The sequence below is a fragment of the Salvelinus fontinalis genome, chromosome 31, assembly GCF_029448725.1.
Source record: "Salvelinus fontinalis isolate EN_2023a chromosome 31, ASM2944872v1, whole genome shotgun sequence".
Classification (NCBI taxonomy): domain Eukaryota; kingdom Metazoa; phylum Chordata; class Actinopteri; order Salmoniformes; family Salmonidae; genus Salvelinus; species Salvelinus fontinalis.
In genome coordinates this window covers 38,380,514-38,402,968 of record NC_074695.1, presented here as the reverse complement: position 1 = coordinate 38,402,968, position 22,455 = coordinate 38,380,514, and the positions used below count along the sequence as shown (strand labels likewise).

The 22,455-nt window shown below is 45.1% G+C and overlaps 1 protein-coding gene across 1 annotated transcript in view; it reads right to left on the bottom strand.

Moving 5' to 3' along the window:
* Positions 1 to 22,455, bottom strand: part of prex1 (phosphatidylinositol-3,4,5-trisphosphate-dependent Rac exchange factor 1) — a 109,525-nt gene that overhangs the window by 17,913 nt on the left and 69,157 nt on the right. Inside the window, exons 14-26 of the mRNA XM_055892550.1 lie at positions 20,995 to 21,070; positions 20,778 to 20,850; positions 14,530 to 14,675; positions 11,953 to 12,045; positions 10,513 to 10,661; positions 10,277 to 10,362; positions 8,973 to 9,106; positions 6,416 to 6,530; positions 6,123 to 6,301; positions 5,703 to 5,864; positions 5,070 to 5,280; positions 2,301 to 2,574; positions 1,417 to 1,623 (exon numbers count right to left, since the gene is read on the bottom strand). Of these exons, the coding sequence (XP_055748525.1) occupies positions 1,417 to 1,623; positions 2,301 to 2,574; positions 5,070 to 5,280; positions 5,703 to 5,864; positions 6,123 to 6,301; positions 6,416 to 6,530; positions 8,973 to 9,106; positions 10,277 to 10,362; positions 10,513 to 10,661; positions 11,953 to 12,045; positions 14,530 to 14,675; positions 20,778 to 20,850; positions 20,995 to 21,070 (1,905 nt within the window). The remainder of the gene's footprint in view (positions 1 to 1,416; positions 1,624 to 2,300; positions 2,575 to 5,069; positions 5,281 to 5,702; positions 5,865 to 6,122; positions 6,302 to 6,415; positions 6,531 to 8,972; positions 9,107 to 10,276; positions 10,363 to 10,512; positions 10,662 to 11,952; positions 12,046 to 14,529; positions 14,676 to 20,777; positions 20,851 to 20,994; positions 21,071 to 22,455) is intronic.

The following is a 22,455-nucleotide window of genomic DNA, read 5'->3' as shown; positions in this document are numbered from 1 at the left end:
ATACAAGTAAAACCAAATGCATGCTCTTCAACCGATCGCTGCCTGCTCCTGCCCGCCTGTGCAACATCACTACTTTGGACGGCTCTGACTTAGAATATGTGGACAACTACAAATACCTAGGTGTCTGGTTAGACTGTAAACTCTCCTTCCAGACTCACATCAAACATCTCCAATCCAAAGTCAAATCTAGAATTGGCTTCCTATTCCGCAACAAAGCATCCTTTACTCATGCTGCCAAACATACCCTTGTAAAACTGACCATCCTACCAATCCTCGACTTCGGTGATGTCATTTACAAAATAGCCTCCAAAACCCTACTCAATAAATTGGATGCAGTCTATCACAGTGCCATCCGTTTTGTCACCAAAGCCCCATATACTACCCACCACTGCGACCTGTACACTCTCGTTGGCTGGCCCTCGCTTCATACTCGTCGCCAAACCCACTGGTTCCAGGTCATTTACAAGACACTACTAGGTAAAGTCCCCCCTTATCTCAGCTCGCTGGTCACCATAGCAGCACCTACCTGTAGCACGCGCTCCAGCAGGTATATCTCTCTAGTCACCCCCAAAACCAATTCTTCCTTTGGACGCCTCTCCTTACAGTTCTCTGCTGCCAATGACTGGAACGAACTACAAAAATCTCTGAAACTGGAAACACCTATCTCCCTCACTAGCTTTAAGCACCAGCTGTCAGAGCAGCTCATAGATTACTGCACCTGTACATAACCCATCTACAATTTAGCCCAAACAACTACCTCTTTACCTACTGTATTTATTTATTTATTTATTTTGCTCCTTTGCACCCCATTATTTGTCTCTACTTTGCACTTTCTTCCACTGCAAACCAACCATTCCAGTGTTTTTTTAGTTTTTATTTGACTTGCTGTGTTGTACTCACTTCGCCTCCATGGCCTTTTATATTTTTATTTATTTATACATATATTTGTTTGCCTTCACCTCCCTTATCTCACCTCACTTGCTCACATTGTATATAGACTTTTTTTTTTTTTTTTCACTGTATTATTGACTATATGTTTGTTTTACTCCATGTGTAACTATGTGTTGTTGTATGTGTCGAACTGCTTTGCTTTATCTTGGCCAGGTCGCAATTGTAAATGAGAACGTGTTCTCAATTTGCCTACCTGGTTAAATAAAGGTTAAATAAAATAAATAAAAAAATTATGGTGATTTGTATTGTATTGTGCTTCTGCTTGCCCTCCCTTAAGGGTTTTAGGCTGGGTATCCATAAAGCACTTTGTGACAACTGCCAATATAAAAAAAAGTGCTCTATAATGTACATTTGATTGATTGAAATACATTTGATTGGGAAGAAGCACCAATTTAAAATGTCCAAGACAAATTTCCCTTCAGGGACAATAAAGTGAATCTTATCTCAACTCTCATCTTATCTTACCTGTAGGAGTCCCTGTAGCTCATGGTGTCGTGGCCCGAGTCTTCCTGGTCCTCCTCAGTCACCTTGAAGCAGACCCTCTTGATGCCCCCGTGCTCTGCTTTTTCCTGGTCCCCCTCCTCAGGGGCCACGGAGGGGGGCTGGCTGGCCTCGTAGGCTGGGGGCTCGCTGCCCTGCGGCTGGGTGGGCTCCGTGATGGACGACAGCAGGCTGCAGTTATCGACCGTTACATAGGAGGAGAAACCACATGAATAGTACAAGTAGAGATATTCTTATAATGTGCACTCGCATATATTGCTTTTATATGCGCACACATATCTTTTACACACACATGCACAAACACAGTAGAGAAGGTTTTCCCTCCTTTCAATGGGGTAGTGGCTTCACGGCCTGTTGCTGTTAGCCCAATCCATAAACAGTTTACAGTTTTGGACTGACGAATTCTCCTGTTTTCAAAGTATCCACATTAAACAAGCAAAAAGGGCAGTCAGACAAAGGGGGTTTGGCGTGGGTCTCAGGAAGGCTGCCTGGGGACAATGGTTTCATAATATCTTGGCCTTCCAGCTTTCCATATTCATGCAGAATAATAACAGATCTTCAGAGGAAAATGTCAACGAATAGACTACAGGAACTAAAAATAAACGACGGTGATATATAATTTGGCGATTCTAAAACCACTCATGTCATTGTGGGTGCCACGTGTATTATTTGGGTACTCACATTAATTGGGGTACCTTGGGTAAAGTTGAACAATGAAATTCAGGTATTTAGCAATGATACTCATACATACAGTATATCGGGCCGTGGGCCGTGTCTGGCTCGCGGGCCACCAGTTTGAGATCCCTGACATAGGTACTTAGCGAGGATTTTCACATATGTGTACTTACACATCTATCTGGGTGACGTACTGCCTCATCTCTCGGACAGCGATGTCTAGGCGGCTGTAGAGGCGGTTGTATGCGTCCTGGATCTCCATGTCCTCCTGTTTGAGCAGGAAGCTGAGGCCCTTCCCCCGGTGGGCCTGCTGCCTCCTGTCTGGAGTGCCCTCTCCAGAGCCCTCGATGTCCCACTCCCCCTCCTCTCCCAGACCGCTGCAGCTGTAGGACGGGGCGCCCATGCTTGTCACACAGTGCTGGGTGTGGGACATTGGGTTCAGGTTAGCTGTGGGAAGAGAGAAAATAAATAGATCGATAAATAGAGGCAAAGAAAGGTAAATGAAGTGAAAGCAGCTGTACTTCACAGAAAAGCAGAGGTAGAAATAGAGGAGGGAAGAAAGGGAAAGAGAGAGGGAGCGAGAGAGAGAGAGGAGACAATCAACTCTCACTTCCAGAGACCCATATCTACACCAGATGTTCAGCCTTCATACACAAAAACACTCTGGTGAAAATACGGCCTATTGTTTTGAAAAAACTGTGCTTTTATATGAAGGGCCTTATATTATATATATAGAAATAGAAATAGAAATAGAGGGAAGAAAGGGAAAGAGAGAGGGAGAGAGAGATGTATGTATTCTATGCATTCTATGTACATTCTACTGCCTTGCAAGTCGTGAAGAAATGCCTAGAACGTGACAAAAACACAGTAAAAATTATTTTATTTGGTATTGAGGTCTAATTCAAAATTCTATGTCCTTTTCGTGGAGCCCGAGGGTGTAACGTTAGCACATAATAGCATAGGCTACCATTAAGTCGAGGAGCTCCTATACTTTGTGCACATTCCAGCCCTGAGCACTCTATGAGGCTACTAAATGCACTAAAAAAGCAGACATTTTGTCCATGCATTTCTGACCGCAAAGCCAATGAAGCCGTCACTTTGGAGTTGTAAAAAACTTAATTGTTTAGCCTGGTAAAGAAACTTTAAACTTGGTTGCTGGGGGAATTGCCAAGTCTCACACATGTTGAAAAGACAACGTCTTGGCGCGACACAACTGCAGAGTAGAAGTCAAATCATGCTGCGAGAGACAGGTTGAAACAATGCTAATGGTTATCTCAGACGGCTGGCTGTCTGTTGCAGCTTCCTCCCCCCGTCTTCGTCTGAGTGTCTCTGTGGCTCGGCACGGAGCGGCGGCCGGGTGACAGGCCAAACGGCAGGCTACTGAAACCACCGAGAGACAAAACAGACAGGAGGACCATATGGGCCCATAGCGATACATACAGTTGAAGTCGGACGTTTACATACACTTAGGTTGGAGTCATTAAAACTCGTTTTTCAACCACTCTACAAATTTCTTGTTAACAAACTATAGTTGTGGCAAGTCGGTTAGAACATCTACTTTGTGCATGACAAGTCATTTTTCCAACAATTGTTTCCAAACAGATTATTTCACTGTATCACAATTCCAATTCCACAATTCAACTGTATACACAGAGTATAACAAACATCAGAAACATCTTCCAAATATTGAGTTGCGCCCCCCTTTTTACCCTCAGAACAGCCTCAATTCGTTAGGGAATAGGATCTACAAGGTGTCAAAAGTGTTCCACAGGGATGCTGGCTCATGTTGACTCCAATGCTTCCCACAGTTATGTCAAGTTGGCTGGATGTCCTTTAGGTGGAGGACCATTCTTGATACACACGGAAAACTGTTGAGCGTGAAAAACCCAGCAGCGTTGCAGTTCTTGACACAAACCGGTGCGCCTGGCACCTACTACCATACCCCGTTCAAAGGCACTTCAATCTTTTGTCTTGCCCATTCACCCTCTAAATGGCACTCATACACCATCCATGTCTCAATTCTCTCAAGACATAAAAATCCTTATTTAACCTGTCTCCTCCCCTTCATCTACACTGATTGAAGTGGATTTAACAAGTGACATCAATAAGGGATCATAGCTGTCACCTGGATTCACCTGGTCAGTCTATGTCATTCTACATGTTTTGTATACCCAGTGTATAATGTTCTATTTTAAGATCCCACTCCCTCGCTCTCTCTGACTCTATAACCGTCTCTGTCCTTTCTCTGTTTATCTCACGCTCACTTTCTCTCACTCCCTCTCTGTCCCTCGCTCTTTGTCCCTTGACCTAACAACGTCTACAGTAAAGTAATCTAATGATCCCCATCTCCTCATCACCCTCTTACTCTCTGAATATCCCACCCTTGGTGCCTTGGAGGGCCCGCTTTGGTGACATCACTCATCCCCCACAGAGAAGACGGATACACGTGACGGCGTGAGGGGTGGAAGGAGGGTCGCCTGAGGCTAATGGAGGTTTTTAATGGGCGACCGACGGGGACGATTAGTGGTGGGATTACAACTACATTCCTGCTAATTTACTGTGGGAATTGTCCCTATATACGGCTCAAGGGTAACAAGGTTTGGTTCATCACGAGAGCTCATAAAGTCATTTGCACAATGGGATTTAATTGGTCAGAGAGGGTAATTAGTTGAAATGATCTCTTTGTTTGAAGCCTTAAAGGCTGGCAGTGTAATGTTGTTAAGGGGATATTGGCTATTGTTGACAAAACTCAAATGTGATTTGACTTACACAAAAAAACTGAACTTAGGCATTGATATGATTCAACTGGGCTCTATTGTCGTATTTGCGTGCTGTTCTTCTCAATGTGTAAGCAAAAGGTATGTGTGTGTGTCTCAGTTCATACATGCACGTGCATCTTATGCGTCCATGTGTGTACACACACACACGTCTGCTAGCCCCACCTTGGTCGGGGTCCAGGCCGAAGAAGGAGTTCTTGCGTCCAAAGCGGATGCTGAAGGCCCTGCCAGTGGCCGTGGTGGTCTTGGGGTAAGATACCTGCATCAGGTTGACATGGCAGTTGGTGGGCACAAAGTCCATGCAGCCCAGTGGGTGAGGCCGCACACCCGCCTGCTTGAACGTGGGACACGCCTTGTTCCTCAGCTCCTGGGCAAACTGAAAACAATCACACACAACGAAGGAGATTGAAATTGGTACCTACACCGATGTAACATAATGATGGCTCAATGCTCACTGCTGATATGTGTGTGTTGTCTGTGTGAGTGGGGTGTAGTTGGTGGTGAATTACTGAAGTGGGGGGGTATGTGAGTGTGTGTGAGTGGGGTGTAGTTGATGGTGAATTACTGAAGTGAGGGTGTGTGTGTGTGTGTGTGTGTGTGTGTGTGTGTGGGATGTAGTTGGTGCTGAATTACTGAAGTGGGGGGTTGTGTGTTTGTGCACGCGCGTATGCTTGAGGGAGAGAGTGAGTGTGCGTGTACAAAAGAGTTGAAGACAAGCGGAAAGCAGTCCGTGTTTGTAGCTGCTCTTGCACTACATATGGGGCTATGAGAGGCAGAGGGAACATGTAGTTCCTGTACCTGCTGGTAGCTGCTGATTCGTCGGCGGATGCTCTCCAGCTTGGTGTCACAGATGTTCCTGAACTCAAACTGAGGCATCGACACCACGCGGTCGCTCTGTGAGATCAGCTGGCTGCAGTTGCGCACAAAATGGCTGTCGTCACCGGCAAAGGCCTCCAGGATCTGACAGGTGAAAACAAATGTTTTAAGTCATGGAATTGAATCCTCATATAATTTGGGAAGCATTAACTCCAATTGTTTTCTGTCATAAATGCTAATGTTAAGTCGTGGCTGTGGCTATGAACAGAAACACATAGTGCCAATGCTAGAAGAACACAACAACAATATATATGTATTGTGGGCCAACCTGCTCCAGCAGTATACCACAAACTGCTGAGCAGTGTTAGCATGCTAATGCTAACAACAACAATGGACATGTACTTTGGCGGTGAGGCTGAAGCAGCCCTTGGGCTCCACCATCTTCTCCAGGACGTGGCTCTTGACGCCGGCCGTGCTGACGTACTCGTACACCACGCCATGCTCCAGGTGCACGTTGTCAACCATCATGCTCACCAGAGGCACAGAGTCATCAGACATGGACAGCCTGCTCAGGCTATAGTCTGGATGAGACACAAAATACAGGATGCTTTTGAGTACACACCCGTTGTCGGATCGATGGACAGAGACAAACCCACACATACGAACCCACAGTGAGATAGTATACACTGCAGTACCTGTTCCATTCCTGACATTCTCCTCCTCGGTCTCAGAGCCATTCTCTGCTGGGCAGGCCCTGAACGACCCCCTGTCCTCCTCAACATCCTCAAATGCCCGATACACCCACTGACACTTACAGGACACAGAGAGGGACACACATTGGAGTCAAACATTGGTGTGTGTTTCTGTACATGTCATCATACAGTTTACTTAAATATTCACGAGTAAATACTTTGTAGAAGCACCTTTGACGCCGGCCGTGCTGACGTACCATTACAGCTTTGAGCCGTCTTGGGAAAGGGGGAGACCTAGTCAATTGTCCAACTGAATGTATTCAACTGAAATGCGTCTTCCTCATTTAACCCAACCACTCTGAATCAGAGAGGTGCAGGGGGCTGCCATAATCGACATCCACGTCTTCGGTGCCCAGGGAACAGTGGGTTAACTGCCTTGCTCAGGGGCAGAACCACAGATTTTAACCTTGTCAGCTCGGGGATTCAATCCAGCAACCTTTCAGTTACTGGCCCAACGCTCTAACCACTAGGCTACCTGCCGCCTTGGGTACGTATGTCTGTATTGGCATTGCACATCTGGATTTGGGGATTTTTCTCCCATTCATTCTTGCAGATTTTCTGAAGCTCTGTTAAGGTAGATGGGGAGCGCCGGTGGTCTTCATTTACAGTCTGAAACAGTTTGTCATCAAGGATTTGCCTGTATTGTTTCCTCTATCCTTACCAGTCTCCCAGTCCCTATCGCTGAAATGCATTCTGATAGCATGATGCTGCCACCACCAAGCTTCACAGTAGGGATGGGGTTAGACTGGTGATAAGCTGGGCCTGGTTTTCTCCAGACATAGCTCTTTGCATTCAGGCCAAAGAGTTAACATTTTGTTTCATCAGACCACAGAGTCTTTTGCCTTACGCTCTCAGAATATTTCACGTGCCTTTTTGCAAACTCCAGGCGTGCTGCCATGTGCTTTTTTCTCTGGAGTGCCTTCTGTTTGGCCACTCTCCCAATGAAGCCCAGATTGGTGAAGTGCTGTAGAAACTGTTGTTCTTCTGGCAGGTTCTCCCATCTCAACTAAGGAATGCTGTAGTTTTGTCAGAGTGGTCATTGGGTTCTTGGTCACCTCCCTGACCAAGGTCCTTCTTGGCTGGTTGCTCACTTTGGTTGGACAGCTAGCTCTAGGCAAAGTCTGGGTAGTTAAATATTTTTTCAATTTCCCAATGATGGAGACCACTGTGCTCTTGGAAACTTTCTACATATTAGAAATTGTTTTAAACTCTTCCCCAGATATATGCCTCATCCCAATTCTATCTCGGAGATCTACAGACATTATGCCTCATCCCAATTCTATCTCGGAGATCTACAGACATTATGCCTCATCCCAATTCTATCTCGGAGATCTACAGACATTATGCCTCATCCCAATTCTATCTCGGAGATCTACAGACATTTCCTTGGACTTCATGGTATAGTTTCTGCTCTGACATGCACTGTCAACTGTGGGACCCTCTAAATCATGTCCAAACAATTGAATTGGCCAGACTCCAATCAAGTAGTAGTGACATCTCAAGGATGGTCAAAGGAAATTGGATGCACCTGAGCTCAATTTGGAGTGTCATAGCAAAGGTGTGGGAATACTTATGTAAATTAGGGATCAATAAATGTGCAAAAATGTAAAATAAATATATGTTTACACTTTCTCATTATGGGGTATTGTGTGTAGATGGGTGAGATAAAACAATGTTTTAATCCATTTTGAATTCAGAATGTAACAACAAAATGTGGAATAAGTCAAGGGGTATGAATACTTTCTGAAGGCCCTGTATATGCATATTTTCTCATAGAACATGGCACTGGTTCAGGAAACACACTGGCAATCAACCAGCTGTGTGAAAGAACTAACAGAGATGTGGTCCAAACAGAGCAGCTCTGAGGAGATTTGACTGGGCAAGGGGATAGGACAAGAGAATCCAGGGTAAACATCAACGAAGCAGGGGATTGGATAAGAGGAGAGGAGCTAGAGTAAATATCAACACATCACCTAATAAAAAAGCACCACAGTACTACACATCCTGCTGGGTCCCACGCTGGATAAAGCCAAAACACAGTATTTGACGCAGTAGGAAAAGAAAAACAAGGGGTGAAAGAGGTCTACTGGCAGAAGACTGAAACTGAGAATGAGGAAGAACCCTAGTTGTGACGCAACAAATAAAACCTTGCATGTGACACTGTAGAGGGGAACACACTAGTTTGGTGGAAAAACATCTTGACACTGGTAGAAAAGTAGCAATGGTTTAAGGCTCTTTTTAAAGCTACATTGGGCCATGTCAGTGTCCTCCAATCCAATCCTGCCGCTTAGGCACTTGACTCAACTCATCATCAAGCTCTTGATAAGTGGAATCAGGTATGTTAGTGATAAGGTAAAAAGAAAACAATTTGCACATCTCTGGGTCCCCCAGAACCAGGACTGAGAAAGACTGGGCCATGCCTTTGCGGTTGAATCTCACCATCTCCAAACATTTGTTTCCCCTAACATTATGCAGACAGAACCAAAGCCAGGTCTCTCACCATGTCGGGGTGCTCCTGCTGGGAGGAGGAGAAGTGCTCCAGGACCTCCTGGTAGTCACTGAGGTTCATGCTGTTACCGTTCACCTTCAGGATACACTGACCTGGCTGGAGGCCCGCTGCCGCCGCCTCCGACCCTGAATATCACACAGGGGTCAGGGATCACATTTGGATATGCCGCAGGGTCTTCATTGTAATTGCAATACGGTCATACTTTTAGTCACACCCCCCCCAAACAAAAATTCTACAAATTGTAATATACTGTAAGTGCAATGCATAATTTCTTTTAGATCTAGTCCTTCATGTAAATATGTATTTTATTCAATGTAACCGTCATTCAATTAGGACATCTCATTGAAATGAAGAATCTGTTCATTAGAGAAGACCTATCCAAGGCCATCATCCTCAAAGAAAGAGATACGCACACATGAAGACATACGTGTGTGTAAGAACTTCAAATAACTCCTGGTAACACTTTAGCTGTGCACTAAACAGATATTCCTGTCCCATTTTAAAATACCAGGCCTAGCATCCCTTTCCCTGTCATCCACCTCACACAAAGCACACAACGCCATAACTTCAGTTTAGCAGCAACCCCTCCCAGCCGTCAAGTAGGGCCCTGATTTAGGAGATGAGAGAGTGCCTGGAGAGTCTGACATCATTCAGAGACAACTCATATGGGGCCGGTAGCTGGAAGGAACCCCACACTCCGCTGCCTGCGTGTGTGTGTTTGTCCTCATCCCTGGATGCTACAGAAAGGAGTCGGCCATTTTCTCCTACCTCCTCTTCCAGCTGTTTTACACATTTGGACCAATCGCTCGCAACTCGATAGTCGTAAACCCCCCCCCCCCTTCTTTCGCTTCTTCTTTTTATATGATATAAACATCTGCCTAGCAGGCGGTGTACCGGGGGAATGTGGCCCAGGTGGTTGTATTAACATAGAGGAGTTCAGTTCTGTGTGTGTGTAGGGGGGAGCACCGTCTTTTAGGATTTTAACTTTGAGCCCTAGCGAACATGTGGGCCTAAAAAGCAGAGCCTCGGTAAAAGGGAACTGAAGCTGACAGGTGCATGGCTGGAAGGTAAAGTTACCTCATCCTATAATTTAAAGACAGGTTTCTGGCATGTATACCAACATTCCAGGTTCCCTCCCATAAATGGTCTATTAACGGACAAGACGTGACTAAATCACTAGCAATTTAACAGACGATGCAGTACATATTTCCTCTGTGTGGTGTCACGTCCAATGAGTGAACCCCAAGACTCAAGGTCACATTCAGAGAGCGCCAATCAAAGCGGTTGTTACTCACCTTTCCTTACTGCGTGTACATGAGGTGGGGCGGAGCCACAGAGTTTGAAGGACAGGGGATCTGGAGTGTCTGGAACTTTCACGATCCTAAATCAACAAGAGAGTGAATCAGAGACTGGCCAAACACTGAGCCTGTGTGTCTAGTTAAGTGTGCGCATGTGTGTGTGTGTGTGTGAAATGAAATTGGGAATGTGTATACATGTGTGTCCATGCTTGTACTACTATACTGTAACTCACTCCTTGGCCTTGGTGTTGACCAGCAGGCGTAAGGAGCGGCGGATGCAGAAGGCCTGGTTGATCATGGTCTCCACCTCCTGGAAGGGCCTGAGGAACACCAGGTCCTCGTTGATGGTGAATATCTTCCTGCCCGCCTGCAGCCCCGCCATCTGGAGAGGGAGGAACAGAGTGGAAACAACACCGGTGAAGCGTCCGGATAGGTTGTCTCATCATTTCATGCTAGATCAGCGGCCATTTTGCTCTGCAGATGTAAAATTGCTTGCGAACAATTTGACCAGATTTCGCGTATAAAACCTGGTTAAATAATGGGGAAAAGCATTCAAGTGAAATCTTAATGATAACATTTTTTAAAAAACGCTAATGAAGAAGGTCAACGATATGAGCTTTGCACATTTGCAGGGCATTAATGCATATTGAACTGTGATGGGTTTTGCGTGCATGTGTCTGGTCACGTCGTGAGAATAATGCCTCCTCTATATCCTCTCTGCCCAGGACGCAGGGACCAGATCCGCTTGGCTTAGGAGGACAGACCAGAATAGGGACAGCCAGGCACAGTGGCCCTCTGAGTATGTATGTGTGTGTGTGTGTGTGTGTGTGTGTGTGTGTGTGTGTGTGTGTGTGTGTGTGCATGTTTGGTATTCTCCCCCCGACCCTCCTGGAGTCCCTGGCTCTCCCAGGGTTTTTCACTGGGCCCTGTGAATCAGCTGAGCCTCATTCACAATGCTGGCACACACACACACACACACACAAACACACACACACACACACACAGTGTCAGCCAGGACCGAACTAAACTGGCACTGTCTGGAGCAGAGAAGCCGAGGCGATAGAGGGGGATGAGGAGTGAGATGGAGGGGACAGGGAACAAGGGAGGGGAGAAAGACCGTAAGGGACAGTAAGGGAAGGAGTGCAGTAAGGCTGTTTCCCCCTATCCCTTCACTCAGAGAACCCCAGTCGTTGTTCCATACCAACACTAGTTCCTCTGATTCAACCAATCAACAAGATACCAAGACCCTGATTAGTTGAGTCAGGAGAGAGGAGAGATAGAAGGCTGTCCTCCCATGAGGCTGCAGGCAGAAAGACAGATGGAAACGTGTGCAGGCGCGTACATACACAGGCGTAAGCACACACACACACACACACACACACACACACATAACACACACACACACACACACACACACACACACATACACACACACACACAGAGCTGGGATGTCATGTTGTGGCGTGTGGTGGCATTGAGGAGAATGTGAGCAGGCATGTCTAATGTAATACGGCTGATCTGATCCCCACACTGAGAATAGATGCCCTGAGGAGAGTGACAGAACCACCAGCGCCTGAATCACTGGGACTAATGGACTCTGTCAGTGAGAAGGAAGAAGCACAGAAGTGTGTGTGTGTTGACTGTGTGTGTGTGTGTGTCTGTAGACTCCTCACCTCGGCGTGAGAGCCCCTGGTGACAGACTTCACCACGATGGCCTTGTTCTTCTCCTCGATTTCAAAGCCGTAGTCCTCCTCCTCAGGGTGGATCTGTGGGGAGAGAAACAAACACAACGTCAACCAAGGAGCTTAGAAGGCATTGATTGACATTGACTAATTCCTTCACCCATTGCGCAAAATGAAGGAACCAACAAAATCCGGATTTTCTCTGGCAATCACTGTGCAGGTCAATTACAACCGAATGACACAATGGCAATGAACAGACCTGGGTCAAATGTACAGACCTACGTCACATGTAGGTTTATTTGGGACGATTCCATTACCGGGCACTAACAATCACACGGTGGGGGTTATCTCCCTACTGCAGAGTTGTGATAAGATGGCTATCGCTAACGCCCGTCTGAGGAGACTGCTAAAAGGAGAAAGACTAAACAATGGCTCTACAGCATCAAGGAGCTGTGTGTGTGTGTGTGTGTGTGTGTGGGTCAGTCTATCACTTCAGTCTTAGCTGTAGGGACTGGGAAGGATTAGCATTTAAGCTAATCATCAGGGATGGGGCGTCTCCGAGCAAAATAAAAAGGGTCTACTTCCTCGTTCGTTCTGCTGACGAAACGCTAGGAAAAGCTAATGCACTTATGTTAGCTGGACACAATGTAACTCGATGTAGCTCCCAGTTTCCCGCCCTTTTCTGAGGTGGGTTTGACCTTTTACTCTCATTCTTCTAGCACCTGTTGGTGAATGTCACAGCGGAGTCGCACGGTGTTGATGCATCGATCAAGAGAGACCGAGAGTGCGAGAGGAAGGGACAGAGAGAGAGAAAGAGTGTGAGAGAGACAGAACATTAGATGAAGAGAAACTAATATAGAAAGAGTGACAGAGGGAGAGAGAAAACGTGAGAAGGAGAGAGAGAGAAAGAGAGAGAGAATGTGAGAAGGAGAGAGAGTGAGAGGGAGAGAGGGGAGAGAGAAAGAATGTGAGGAGAGATGGGGAGCCACACAGGCAAGGCTGTCTCAGACACACACAAAATCTACACAGTCAAACAGAGACACCGCCATGTTCCTTTCTGCCGTGGACTCTACTTTTCAAATAATGAGACAGCTTTTCTTCAGAGTGCTTGGGGGGGGGGGGGCAACAAACATGGCCAATCAAGGGTGAGATGGTTAAAGGTCAGAGCCTCTTTACACACAGTAGGGGGGTAAGTCAAGTCTAACTGCAGCTCACGCATGGAAGCATGTACGTGATGGTTCCTCTCAAGGAACATCTTCTTCAAAAAGTCTCTACAGCGTCCTCCTACGCATTTCAACCGAACTCTTGAGCGTTTGTGGGTGTCGATACGTGACATTCCTTACATACTGTCAATTATATTTATTTCTTAGCCTTTTAGCGTTCAAACGGAACAAATGTTAGCAATTGTTTCGGTTTGACTACGAGCAAACCATCTGATGAGCCATCAAATGGTTCTTCCTGATGCTCGCCTCCTATGAGACCTACACACACACACACACACACACAATATGTAAAAGACAACTGCCATTAATACGCTGTTGGATCAGAAGGACTTCAAAGCCCTGTCTCGTCTTCAAAGGCGTGAGAAGGAGATGCTTTGAGTTGCAACAGCCACGGGGGATGAGACATCTTCAAGTGCTCTCTGAGACCCACATCCAGATGTGGTTCACGCCGTCACGTGTACGCACAGGCCTTGTGAATCGGAGGACAGGACATGGCTGTTTCCAAATCATGCCCAGACCTCTGGGGAAGTCAAAAACCTAGTCCTCTAAATAACACTGAGTGGTAGCTTATTGGTGCAGCAGTGGATAAACCATGCAATGAATTACTGGCAAATAATTCTGTATAGCGCTGTCATGATCATACACAGATGCAGGTGTTCATTTATGTGCAAGTGTGTGTTCATGCCTGTGTTTACTTATGTTCATGTGTGTGTGTGTACTGTATAATGTTCATGTATGTAAGTGTGTGTGTACATTCATGTGTGTGTGTGTGTGTGTATACATTTGTGTGTGTTTATGTGTGTGTACACGTTCACGTGTGTGTGTGTGTGTATACGTTTGTGTGTGTGTGTATACGTGTGTGTGTGTGTGTGTACATGCGTGTGTGTGTGTATACGTTCATGTGTGTGTTCATGTGTGTGTGTGTGTGTGTGTGTTCATGTGTGTGTGTATACATTCCTGTGTGTGTATACATGCGCGTGTGTGTATACATGCGCGTGTGTGTATACATGCGCGTGTGTGTATACATGCGCGTGTGTGTATACATGCGCGTGTGTGTGTGTGTGTGTGTGTGTGTGTGTATACATTTGTGTGTGTGTGTTCATGTGTGTGTGTGTGTGTGTGTGTGTATACGTTCCTGTGTGTGTGTGTGTGTGTGTGTATACATTCGTTTGTGTGTGTGCTCGTGTGTGTGTGTGTGTATACGTTCCTGTGTGTGTGTGTATACATGTGTGTATACATTCATGTGTGTGTGTGTGTGTTCATGTGTGTGTGTATACGTTCATGTGTGTGTGTGTGTATACATGTGTGTGTGTATACGTTCATGTGTGTGTGTAATCACGCTCACCACCAGGGACTTGGCCAGGATGTTCTCAATGAGCTTGAAGTCATTGCGTTGCAGCTGCTTGCTCTTGGAACTCGTGCCCTCCATCTCCTCGTCGGCATAGAAACGGAAGAACTGCGATTCGTCTTTGAACTCGCTCTTCTCCAGGACTGTGAAAAAGAAAGGGAAAAGAAAAGAGAGAAGTGGTGAGTTGAAGAGAAATGTGGGTCACAGCAGCTTCAAGTAAAGTCTGCTTCTGAAAAGGAATGGCACCCTATTCCCTATGTAGTGCTGGTCAAAATTAGGGCTATATATTATTATATATATATATATACACTGCTCAAAAAAATAAAGGGAACACTTAAACAACACAATGTAACTCCAAGTCAATCACACTTCTGTGAAATCAAACTGTCCACTTAGGAAGCAACACTGATTGACAATAAATTTCACATGCTGTTGTGCAAATGGAATAGACAAAAGGTGGAAATTATAGGCAATTAGCAAGACACCCCCAATAAAGGAGTGATTCTGCAGGTGGTGACCACAGACCACTTCTCAGTTCCTATGCTTCCTGGCTGATGTTTTGGTCACTTTTGAATGCTGGTGGTGCTCTCACTCTAGTGGTAGCATGAGACGGAGTCTACAACCCACACAAGTGGCTCAGGTAGTGCAGTTCATCCAGGATGGCACATCAATGCGAGCTGTGGCAAAAAGGTTTGCTGTGTCTGTCAGCGTAGTGTCCAGAGCATGGAGGCACTACCAGGAGACAGGCCAGTACATCAGGAGACGTGGAGGAGGCCGTAGGAGGGCAACAACCCAGCAGCAGGACCGCTACCTCCGCCTTTGTGCAAGGAGGTGCACTGCCAGTGCCATGCAAAATGACCTCCAGCAGGCCAAGTATATATATACTTGGACATTCATTCACTATATAAATAAATAAAATACACCATTAGTCACTTACTTGGACATTCATTCACTGTCAAGTGACTAGCTGCTAATTCAACACAGGTTGGGGTGAAATACTTGCTTAAAAGTTGCAGTGTGTGTGTGTGTTATATAATTTCCTAGGATATACCAAGGAAATGCCAGTTGAAACATTACCGTCAATTCCTTCACTCAGGTAACCCAACCCCACTGTCGTTCATCATAAAGGGACAGTGTGTGTGTGTGTGTGTGTGTGTGTGTGTGTGTGTGTGTGTGTGTGTGTGTGTGTGTGTGTGTGTGTGTTACTCAAAAAAGGACAGTCGGCTTTAAATGTCTGTCTGTGTTTTCATAGCCATGTTGGAAGGACACTCTGTTCTCCTGTCTGATCCTGTCCGTCTCAATCTTTCCATGAAAACAGCTTCCCCAGTTGTTCCATGACTAGACAGTGCACTGTGCACTTGGACTCTGATGTCATGTTATTGTATCGAGCCAACAGTGGTCGATGGTGGCTGTGACAGGTGTCAGTCCGTCTACCTGTCTGTCTCTCTGTCAGTGTGAAGGGTTGTAAAGAACAGTGGTATCTGGGGTAAAGGTACACAGCTGTATGGGAGACCATCTGGTAGGCCAAGCGGAACAAAATCAGTCAAACGGATCTGTGCTGCACACACACACACAGTCTGGCACTATACCAAAACAATTAAGCCTAGGGGGCATTTCCGATCAGTCAGACGGTGAATCCTTTGAATACCGTTAATACCACCTATTCAAGTCGTCAAGAAACTCCCAATACACACACATACCCAATCCGCAGAGAGAGACACACGTACACTACCACTGATGCTAAATTGGTGTCCCATTGAAATTGGTGACTGCTGTTATGAGTGTGAATTAAAATTGGGGAAGTGAATACCACAGGAAAGCTCTGAACCCTTGAATAGTGTCTGTTACTTATAGCGGTGTTCCCCTGCTATTACATAAAGCAGACAATGTTGATGTTGGTCTGCAGCCTTTCATTGTATGAAGCTTTGCAGGGCACTTGCGACCCGCCTAAGGTTAAATATTTAGGAGAAACGCTGCGTTGCTTGATGTACAGTACTGTGAGCGAGAGACAAGAGAGAAAGGAGAATGATACAGGGACTGAGAGCATGTGCATGAGAGAAATAGAGGGAGAGAGAGAGGGGACGAAAGGAAAAGGGACAGAGAAAGTGCTTACGAGGAAGTGGGTGAAAGAGAGAGGTTAAGAGAAAGAATACACATACTGACTAAGCTGGGGCATGTGAAGGGATAGCTGAGGTGAGAAGAGACATGCTATGCACTCAGCAGGAAGAGAAGAGACGTGTGAACTTGAAAATGAGAACTAGCCAGCAGATGGCATCGGGAGGTGTGTGTGTATTAGATAATTCGTAAAAATCCAAATAACTTCACAGATCTTCATTATAAAGGGTTTAAACACAGTTTCCCATGCATGTTCAATGAACCATAAACAATTAATGAAATGCACCTGTGGAACGGTCGTTAAGATACTAACAGCTTACAGACGGTAGGCAATTAAGGTCATAGTTATGAAAACTAAGGACACTAAACAGGCCTTTCTACTGACTCTGAAAAACACAAAAAGAAAGATGTCTAGGGTCCCTGCTCATCTGCGTGAACGTGCCTTAGGCATGCTGCAAGGAGGCATGAGGACTGCAATGTGTCCAGGGCAATAAATTGTAATGTTAGTACTGTGAGATGCCAAAGACAGTGCTACAGGGAGACAGGATGGACAGCTGATCGTCCTCGCAGTGGCAGACCACGTGTAACAACACCTGCACGAACATCACACCTGCAGGACAGGTACAGGGTGGCAACAACAACAACGCACAATTCCTCCATCTGTGCTCAGACTGTACGCAACAGGCTGAAAGAGGCTGGACTGAGGGCTTGTAGGCCTGTTGTAAGGCAGGTCCTCACAAGACATCACCGGCAACAACTTCACCTATGGGCACAAACCCACCGTCGCTGGACCAGACAGACCTGACAAAAAGTGCTCTTCACTGACGAGTCGTGGTTTTGTCTCACCTGGGGTGTAGGTCGGATTCGCGCTTATCGTCAAATGAATGAGCATTACACCGATGCCTGTACTCTGGATCGGGATCGATTTGGAGGTGGAGAGTCCGTCATGGTCTGGGGCAGTGTGTCACAGCCTCATCGGACTGAGCTTGTCGTCATTGCAGGTAATCTCAACGCTGTGTGTTACAGGGAAAACATCCTCCTCCCTCATGTGGTACCCTTCATGCAGGCTCATCCTGACATGACCCTCCAGCATGACAATGTCACCAGCCATACTGCTCGTTCTGTGCGTTATTTCCTGCAAGACAGGAATGTCAGTGTTCTGCCATGGCCAGCAAAGAGCCCGGATCTCAATCCCATTGAGCACATCTGGGACCTGTTGGATCGGAGGGTGAGGGCTAGAGCCATTCCCCTCAGAAATGTCTGGGAACTTGCAGGTGCCTTGGTGGAAGAGTGGGGTAACATCTCACAGCAAGTACTGGCAAATCTGGTGCAATCCATGAGGAGGATATGCACTGCAGTACTTAATGCAGCTGGTGGCCACACCAGACTGTTACTTTTGATTGACCCGCCCTTTGTTCAGAGACATATTATTACATTTCTGTTAGTCACATGTCTGTGGAACTTGTTCAGTTTATGTCTCAGTTGTTGAATCTTGTATACGTTCATACAAATATTTACACGTGTTAAGTTTGCTGAAAATAAACGCAGTTGACAGTGAGAGGACGTTTCTGATTTTGCTGAGTTTAAGTGTGCGTAGGACGTATAGTAGATTGTGCTGGTTCGAGGGCGTTCTAAGTTCACAAGGATATAGCTAGCAATCTATGGAAAGTCTAGCCTAGTTCAATCAGAATGAGCCCTGCACTCACTATTGTTTCACTGGTGAGCAGAACATTCAGTCTGGTTTAACCAGGCCAAGGAAGACCTTTAAGAGTGTTCCGTGGTTCAATTCTACGATCCAGACTGCAAACGTGGGAATGCCAAGGAACACTGCAAATACGGTTGATGTTGACAACAGAGTGTGGTCTGATTGTGGTTTATGGTCATTGGACTTGACTCCATTGAATGGATGTGGGAAAACCTTCTACAGTCGTGGCCAAAAGTTTTGAGAATGACACAAATATTAATTTCAACAAAGTTTGCTGCTTCAGTGTCTTTAGATATTTTTGTCAGATGTTACTATGAAATACTGAAGTATAATTACAAGAATTTCATAAGTGTCAAAGGCTTCTATTGACAATTACATGAAGTTGATGCAAAGAGTTAATATTTGCAGTGTTGACCCTTCTTTTTCAAGACCTCTGCAATCCGCCCTGGCATGCTGTCAATTAACTTCTGGGCCACATCCTGACTGATGGCAGCCTATTCTTGCATAATCAATGCTTGGAGGTTGTCAGAATTTGTGGGTTTTCGTTTGTCCACCTGCCTCTTGAGGATTGACCACAAGTTCTCAATGGGATTAAAGGCTGGGGAGTTTCCTAGCCATGGACCCAAAATATCAATGTTTTGTTCCCCGAGCCACTTAGTTATCACTTTTGCCTTATGGCAAGGTGCTCCATCATGCTGGAAAAGGCATTGTCTGTCAACAAACTGTTCCTGGATGGTTGGGAGAAGTTGCTCTCCGAGGATGTGTTGGTACCATTCTTTATTTATGGCTGTGTTCTTAGGCAAAATTGTGAATGAGCCCACTCCCTTGGCTGAGAAGCAACCCCACACATGAATGGTCTCAGGATGCTTTACTGTTGGCATGACACAGGACTGATGGTAGCGCTCACCTTGTCTTCTCCGGACAAGCTTTTTTCCGGATGCCCCAAACAATCGAAAAGGGGATTTATCAGAGAAAATGACTTTACCCCAGTCCTCAGCAGTCCAATCCCTGTACCTTTTGCAGAATATCAGTCTGTCCCCGATGTTTTTCCTGGAGAGAAGTGGCTTCTTTGCTGCCCTTCTTGACACCAGGCCATCCCCCAAAAGTCTTCGCCTCACTGTGCGTGCAGATGCACTCACACCTGCCTGCTGCCATTCCTGAGCAAGCTCTGTACTGGTGGTTCAACGATAACGCAGCTGAATCAACTTTAGGTGACGGTACTGGTGCTTGCTGGACTTTCTTGGGCGCCCTGAAGACTACTTCCCAACAATTGAACCGCTCTCCTTGAAGTTCTTGATGATCTGATAAATGGTTGATTTAGGTGCAATTTTACTGGCAGCAATATCTTTGCCTGTGAAGCCCTTTTTGTGCAAAGCAATGATGACGGCACGTGTTTCCTTGCAGGTAACCATGTTTGACAGAGGAAGAACAATGATTCCAAGCACCACCCTCCTTTTGAAGCTTCCAGTCTGTTATTCAAACTCAATCAGCATGACAGAGTGATCTCCAGCCTTGTCCTCGTCACCACTCACACCTGTGTTAACGAGAGAATCACTGACATGATGTCAGCTGGTCCTTTTGTGGCAGGGCTGAAATGTAGTGTAAATGTTTTTTGGGGATTCACTTCATTTGCATGGCAAAGAGGATCACTCATCTGATCACTCTTCATAACATTCTGGAGTATATGCAAATTACCATCATACAAACTGTGGCAACAGACTTAGTGAAAATTAATATTTCTGTCATTCTCAAAACTTTTGGCCATGACTGTACATGTACTGACTGACTGTCATAAATTGGGCAAGTCCTAATTTCCATTTTGGTTGAAGTTTCACTTCATCAATGCATGATTAAGTGAGAATTTGACATAAGTGGAAGTTAGGATTCGTCCCAAAGTGAATAGGAACACCTTTCAAGTGGCAGTTACAATATGACAGTTAGTCAAAATATCATGCAATATCGAGTGTTACTGGTTTATAAGAAAGCAACCGTACAGGAATGACAACTGACACCTACTGTATAAGGAATGAAATGGTTCATGTTGAATGTTATGTTTTGATTATAACATAATTAATAACCGAATCTAATAACAAGGAGTATTATTATGTACTCTGGTGAAAATCGTGATCAGAGAAACACTTGAACCCAAGCAGCAGAAACTTCATGCAAAAGTGGTAAAAAAAGGACTAGTTTTGCAGACCCAATTTTCCCTTGTGGTTGTAAAAGCATTGTAGCATGGTGTGTGTGTATGTACAATATATCACTCAGTGATGTGTTGTCATAAACGAATTCTATGAAATGATGTTACGGTCCCCGACCATCAGCTCAGGGGAATATAAGCCTGATGAAAAATGTTACGCAATATCCCTGATGTACTGTATGTCATTCAGTCATGTAATATGTGACGTGTGTGTGCTGCACTGACCATGGTGCATGAAGCCATTGTTGCACAGTCCAACCCCCAATGTCACCGCATCCTCACGTGTGGAACAGTCACCCTGGGAAACAGAATGGAGGTACAAATCAATGCATGTCACCTGCTTAGACTTGTGGTTTTCACCTCTTAGACACAGTGGGGAGCGCTGCTGGGGCCACCACTCCAGTGTGTGTGTTGCGTGTGCTCCTGTGTGTGTACACTGTACCTGTGACAGAAGCCAGTCAACCAGTTTGCTGGCAGGCACCACAGACTTGAAGGTTTTTAAATGGTAGTCTCTGTCCCTGCAAGGGAGAATGAAACAGAGGGAATAAGGATATGGTTTCAAAGCAAAACGCATCAAAAACACATTCAAGCAAGCAGGTGCACACAAACACGTTTCCCAGAACAGTAAAGATGTTATTAAATGACATGAAGAAAATTACATTATGCCTTATAGAAACCTTTTTTTTCATGTGTAAAATAACTTTATTAACTCAAATAGGAATAACTTGTACAACCACCATTTTCTATTCAGAGACATCAAAAAATAGATAATATAAAACAGTTATGATTTCCGCATCGAAGCCTATACAATTACAGGTTTGGAAATCTAGTTCACCCTGAGGCAGGGGTTGGGTTTCAGCAGAAGTCCCTAAGCAAACTGACTTCATGTAACAGCACATTGTCTTTACTCATTTTCCTCACATTTGAAAATGCTGTGAGCAACGTAACTAAATATTCACGAGTCAAGACGTCCAGACAGAGCACAATTCAAACTATTACCAACATGTAGAAAGGGATCTGAGCGATCATGGAGTACAGGCCTACATATGCTACGGCAGAAAAACAAGAAACATCTTCAAAAATACATTTGCTTTGTTTTCCTTCGACAAGCAATTAAATAAGGCATATTCTGTATTATTTGTGTCTGTTATTAATAATGTTATGGCAATGATAAAAATAAATAAAAACTGTCACATAAAATCAAAATATCCTTTAAAATTAAAGCTTAAGATATGTGCAGAAGCTTAAAAATGTTCAAGAAATTGTAAACTTCCTATGAATCCTATGAGTATGAATCTAGAAAGTCAGATCAACATGTCGGATTGCATGCTGCCAGCTATCATCATTTGTGCTTTTTGTCTTTCATATGTTGTCATTCATTTCTCTCATTTGGTCCTTTCTTTCCCCATTAAGATAGTACACTGTACAAAACATTAGGAACACCTGCTCTTTCCAAGACAGACTGACCAGGTGAATCCAGGTGAAAGCTATGACCCCTTATTGATATCACTTGATAAATCCACTTCAATCAGTGTAGATGAAGGAGAGGATACAGGTTAAAGAAGGATTTTTAAGCCTTGCGACAGTTGAGACATAGATTGTGTAGAAGGATTTTGGAACCTCTAACCCTGGCACTTTGACTGTTAAACTCAAAGGGTACACTATCAATGGCTGCCAGTCCTGACTTGAATGAGAACTGCCATCTAAGGATTATATTTCTATGGTTGGTTGCGGCGGTCAGTTTGCCTTTCACAAATCTCAAAATACAAATCGCAAGAAAAGCGTAGGACTACTAGAAGACTAACCGGTCTGTAGAATCCCCCAAGCAAATTCCAAGCAAATCTCAACTTTTGAGCGATTTTGAGCAAACAGCACTGTTTTTCCAAAGTAGCTTATCTTGAGA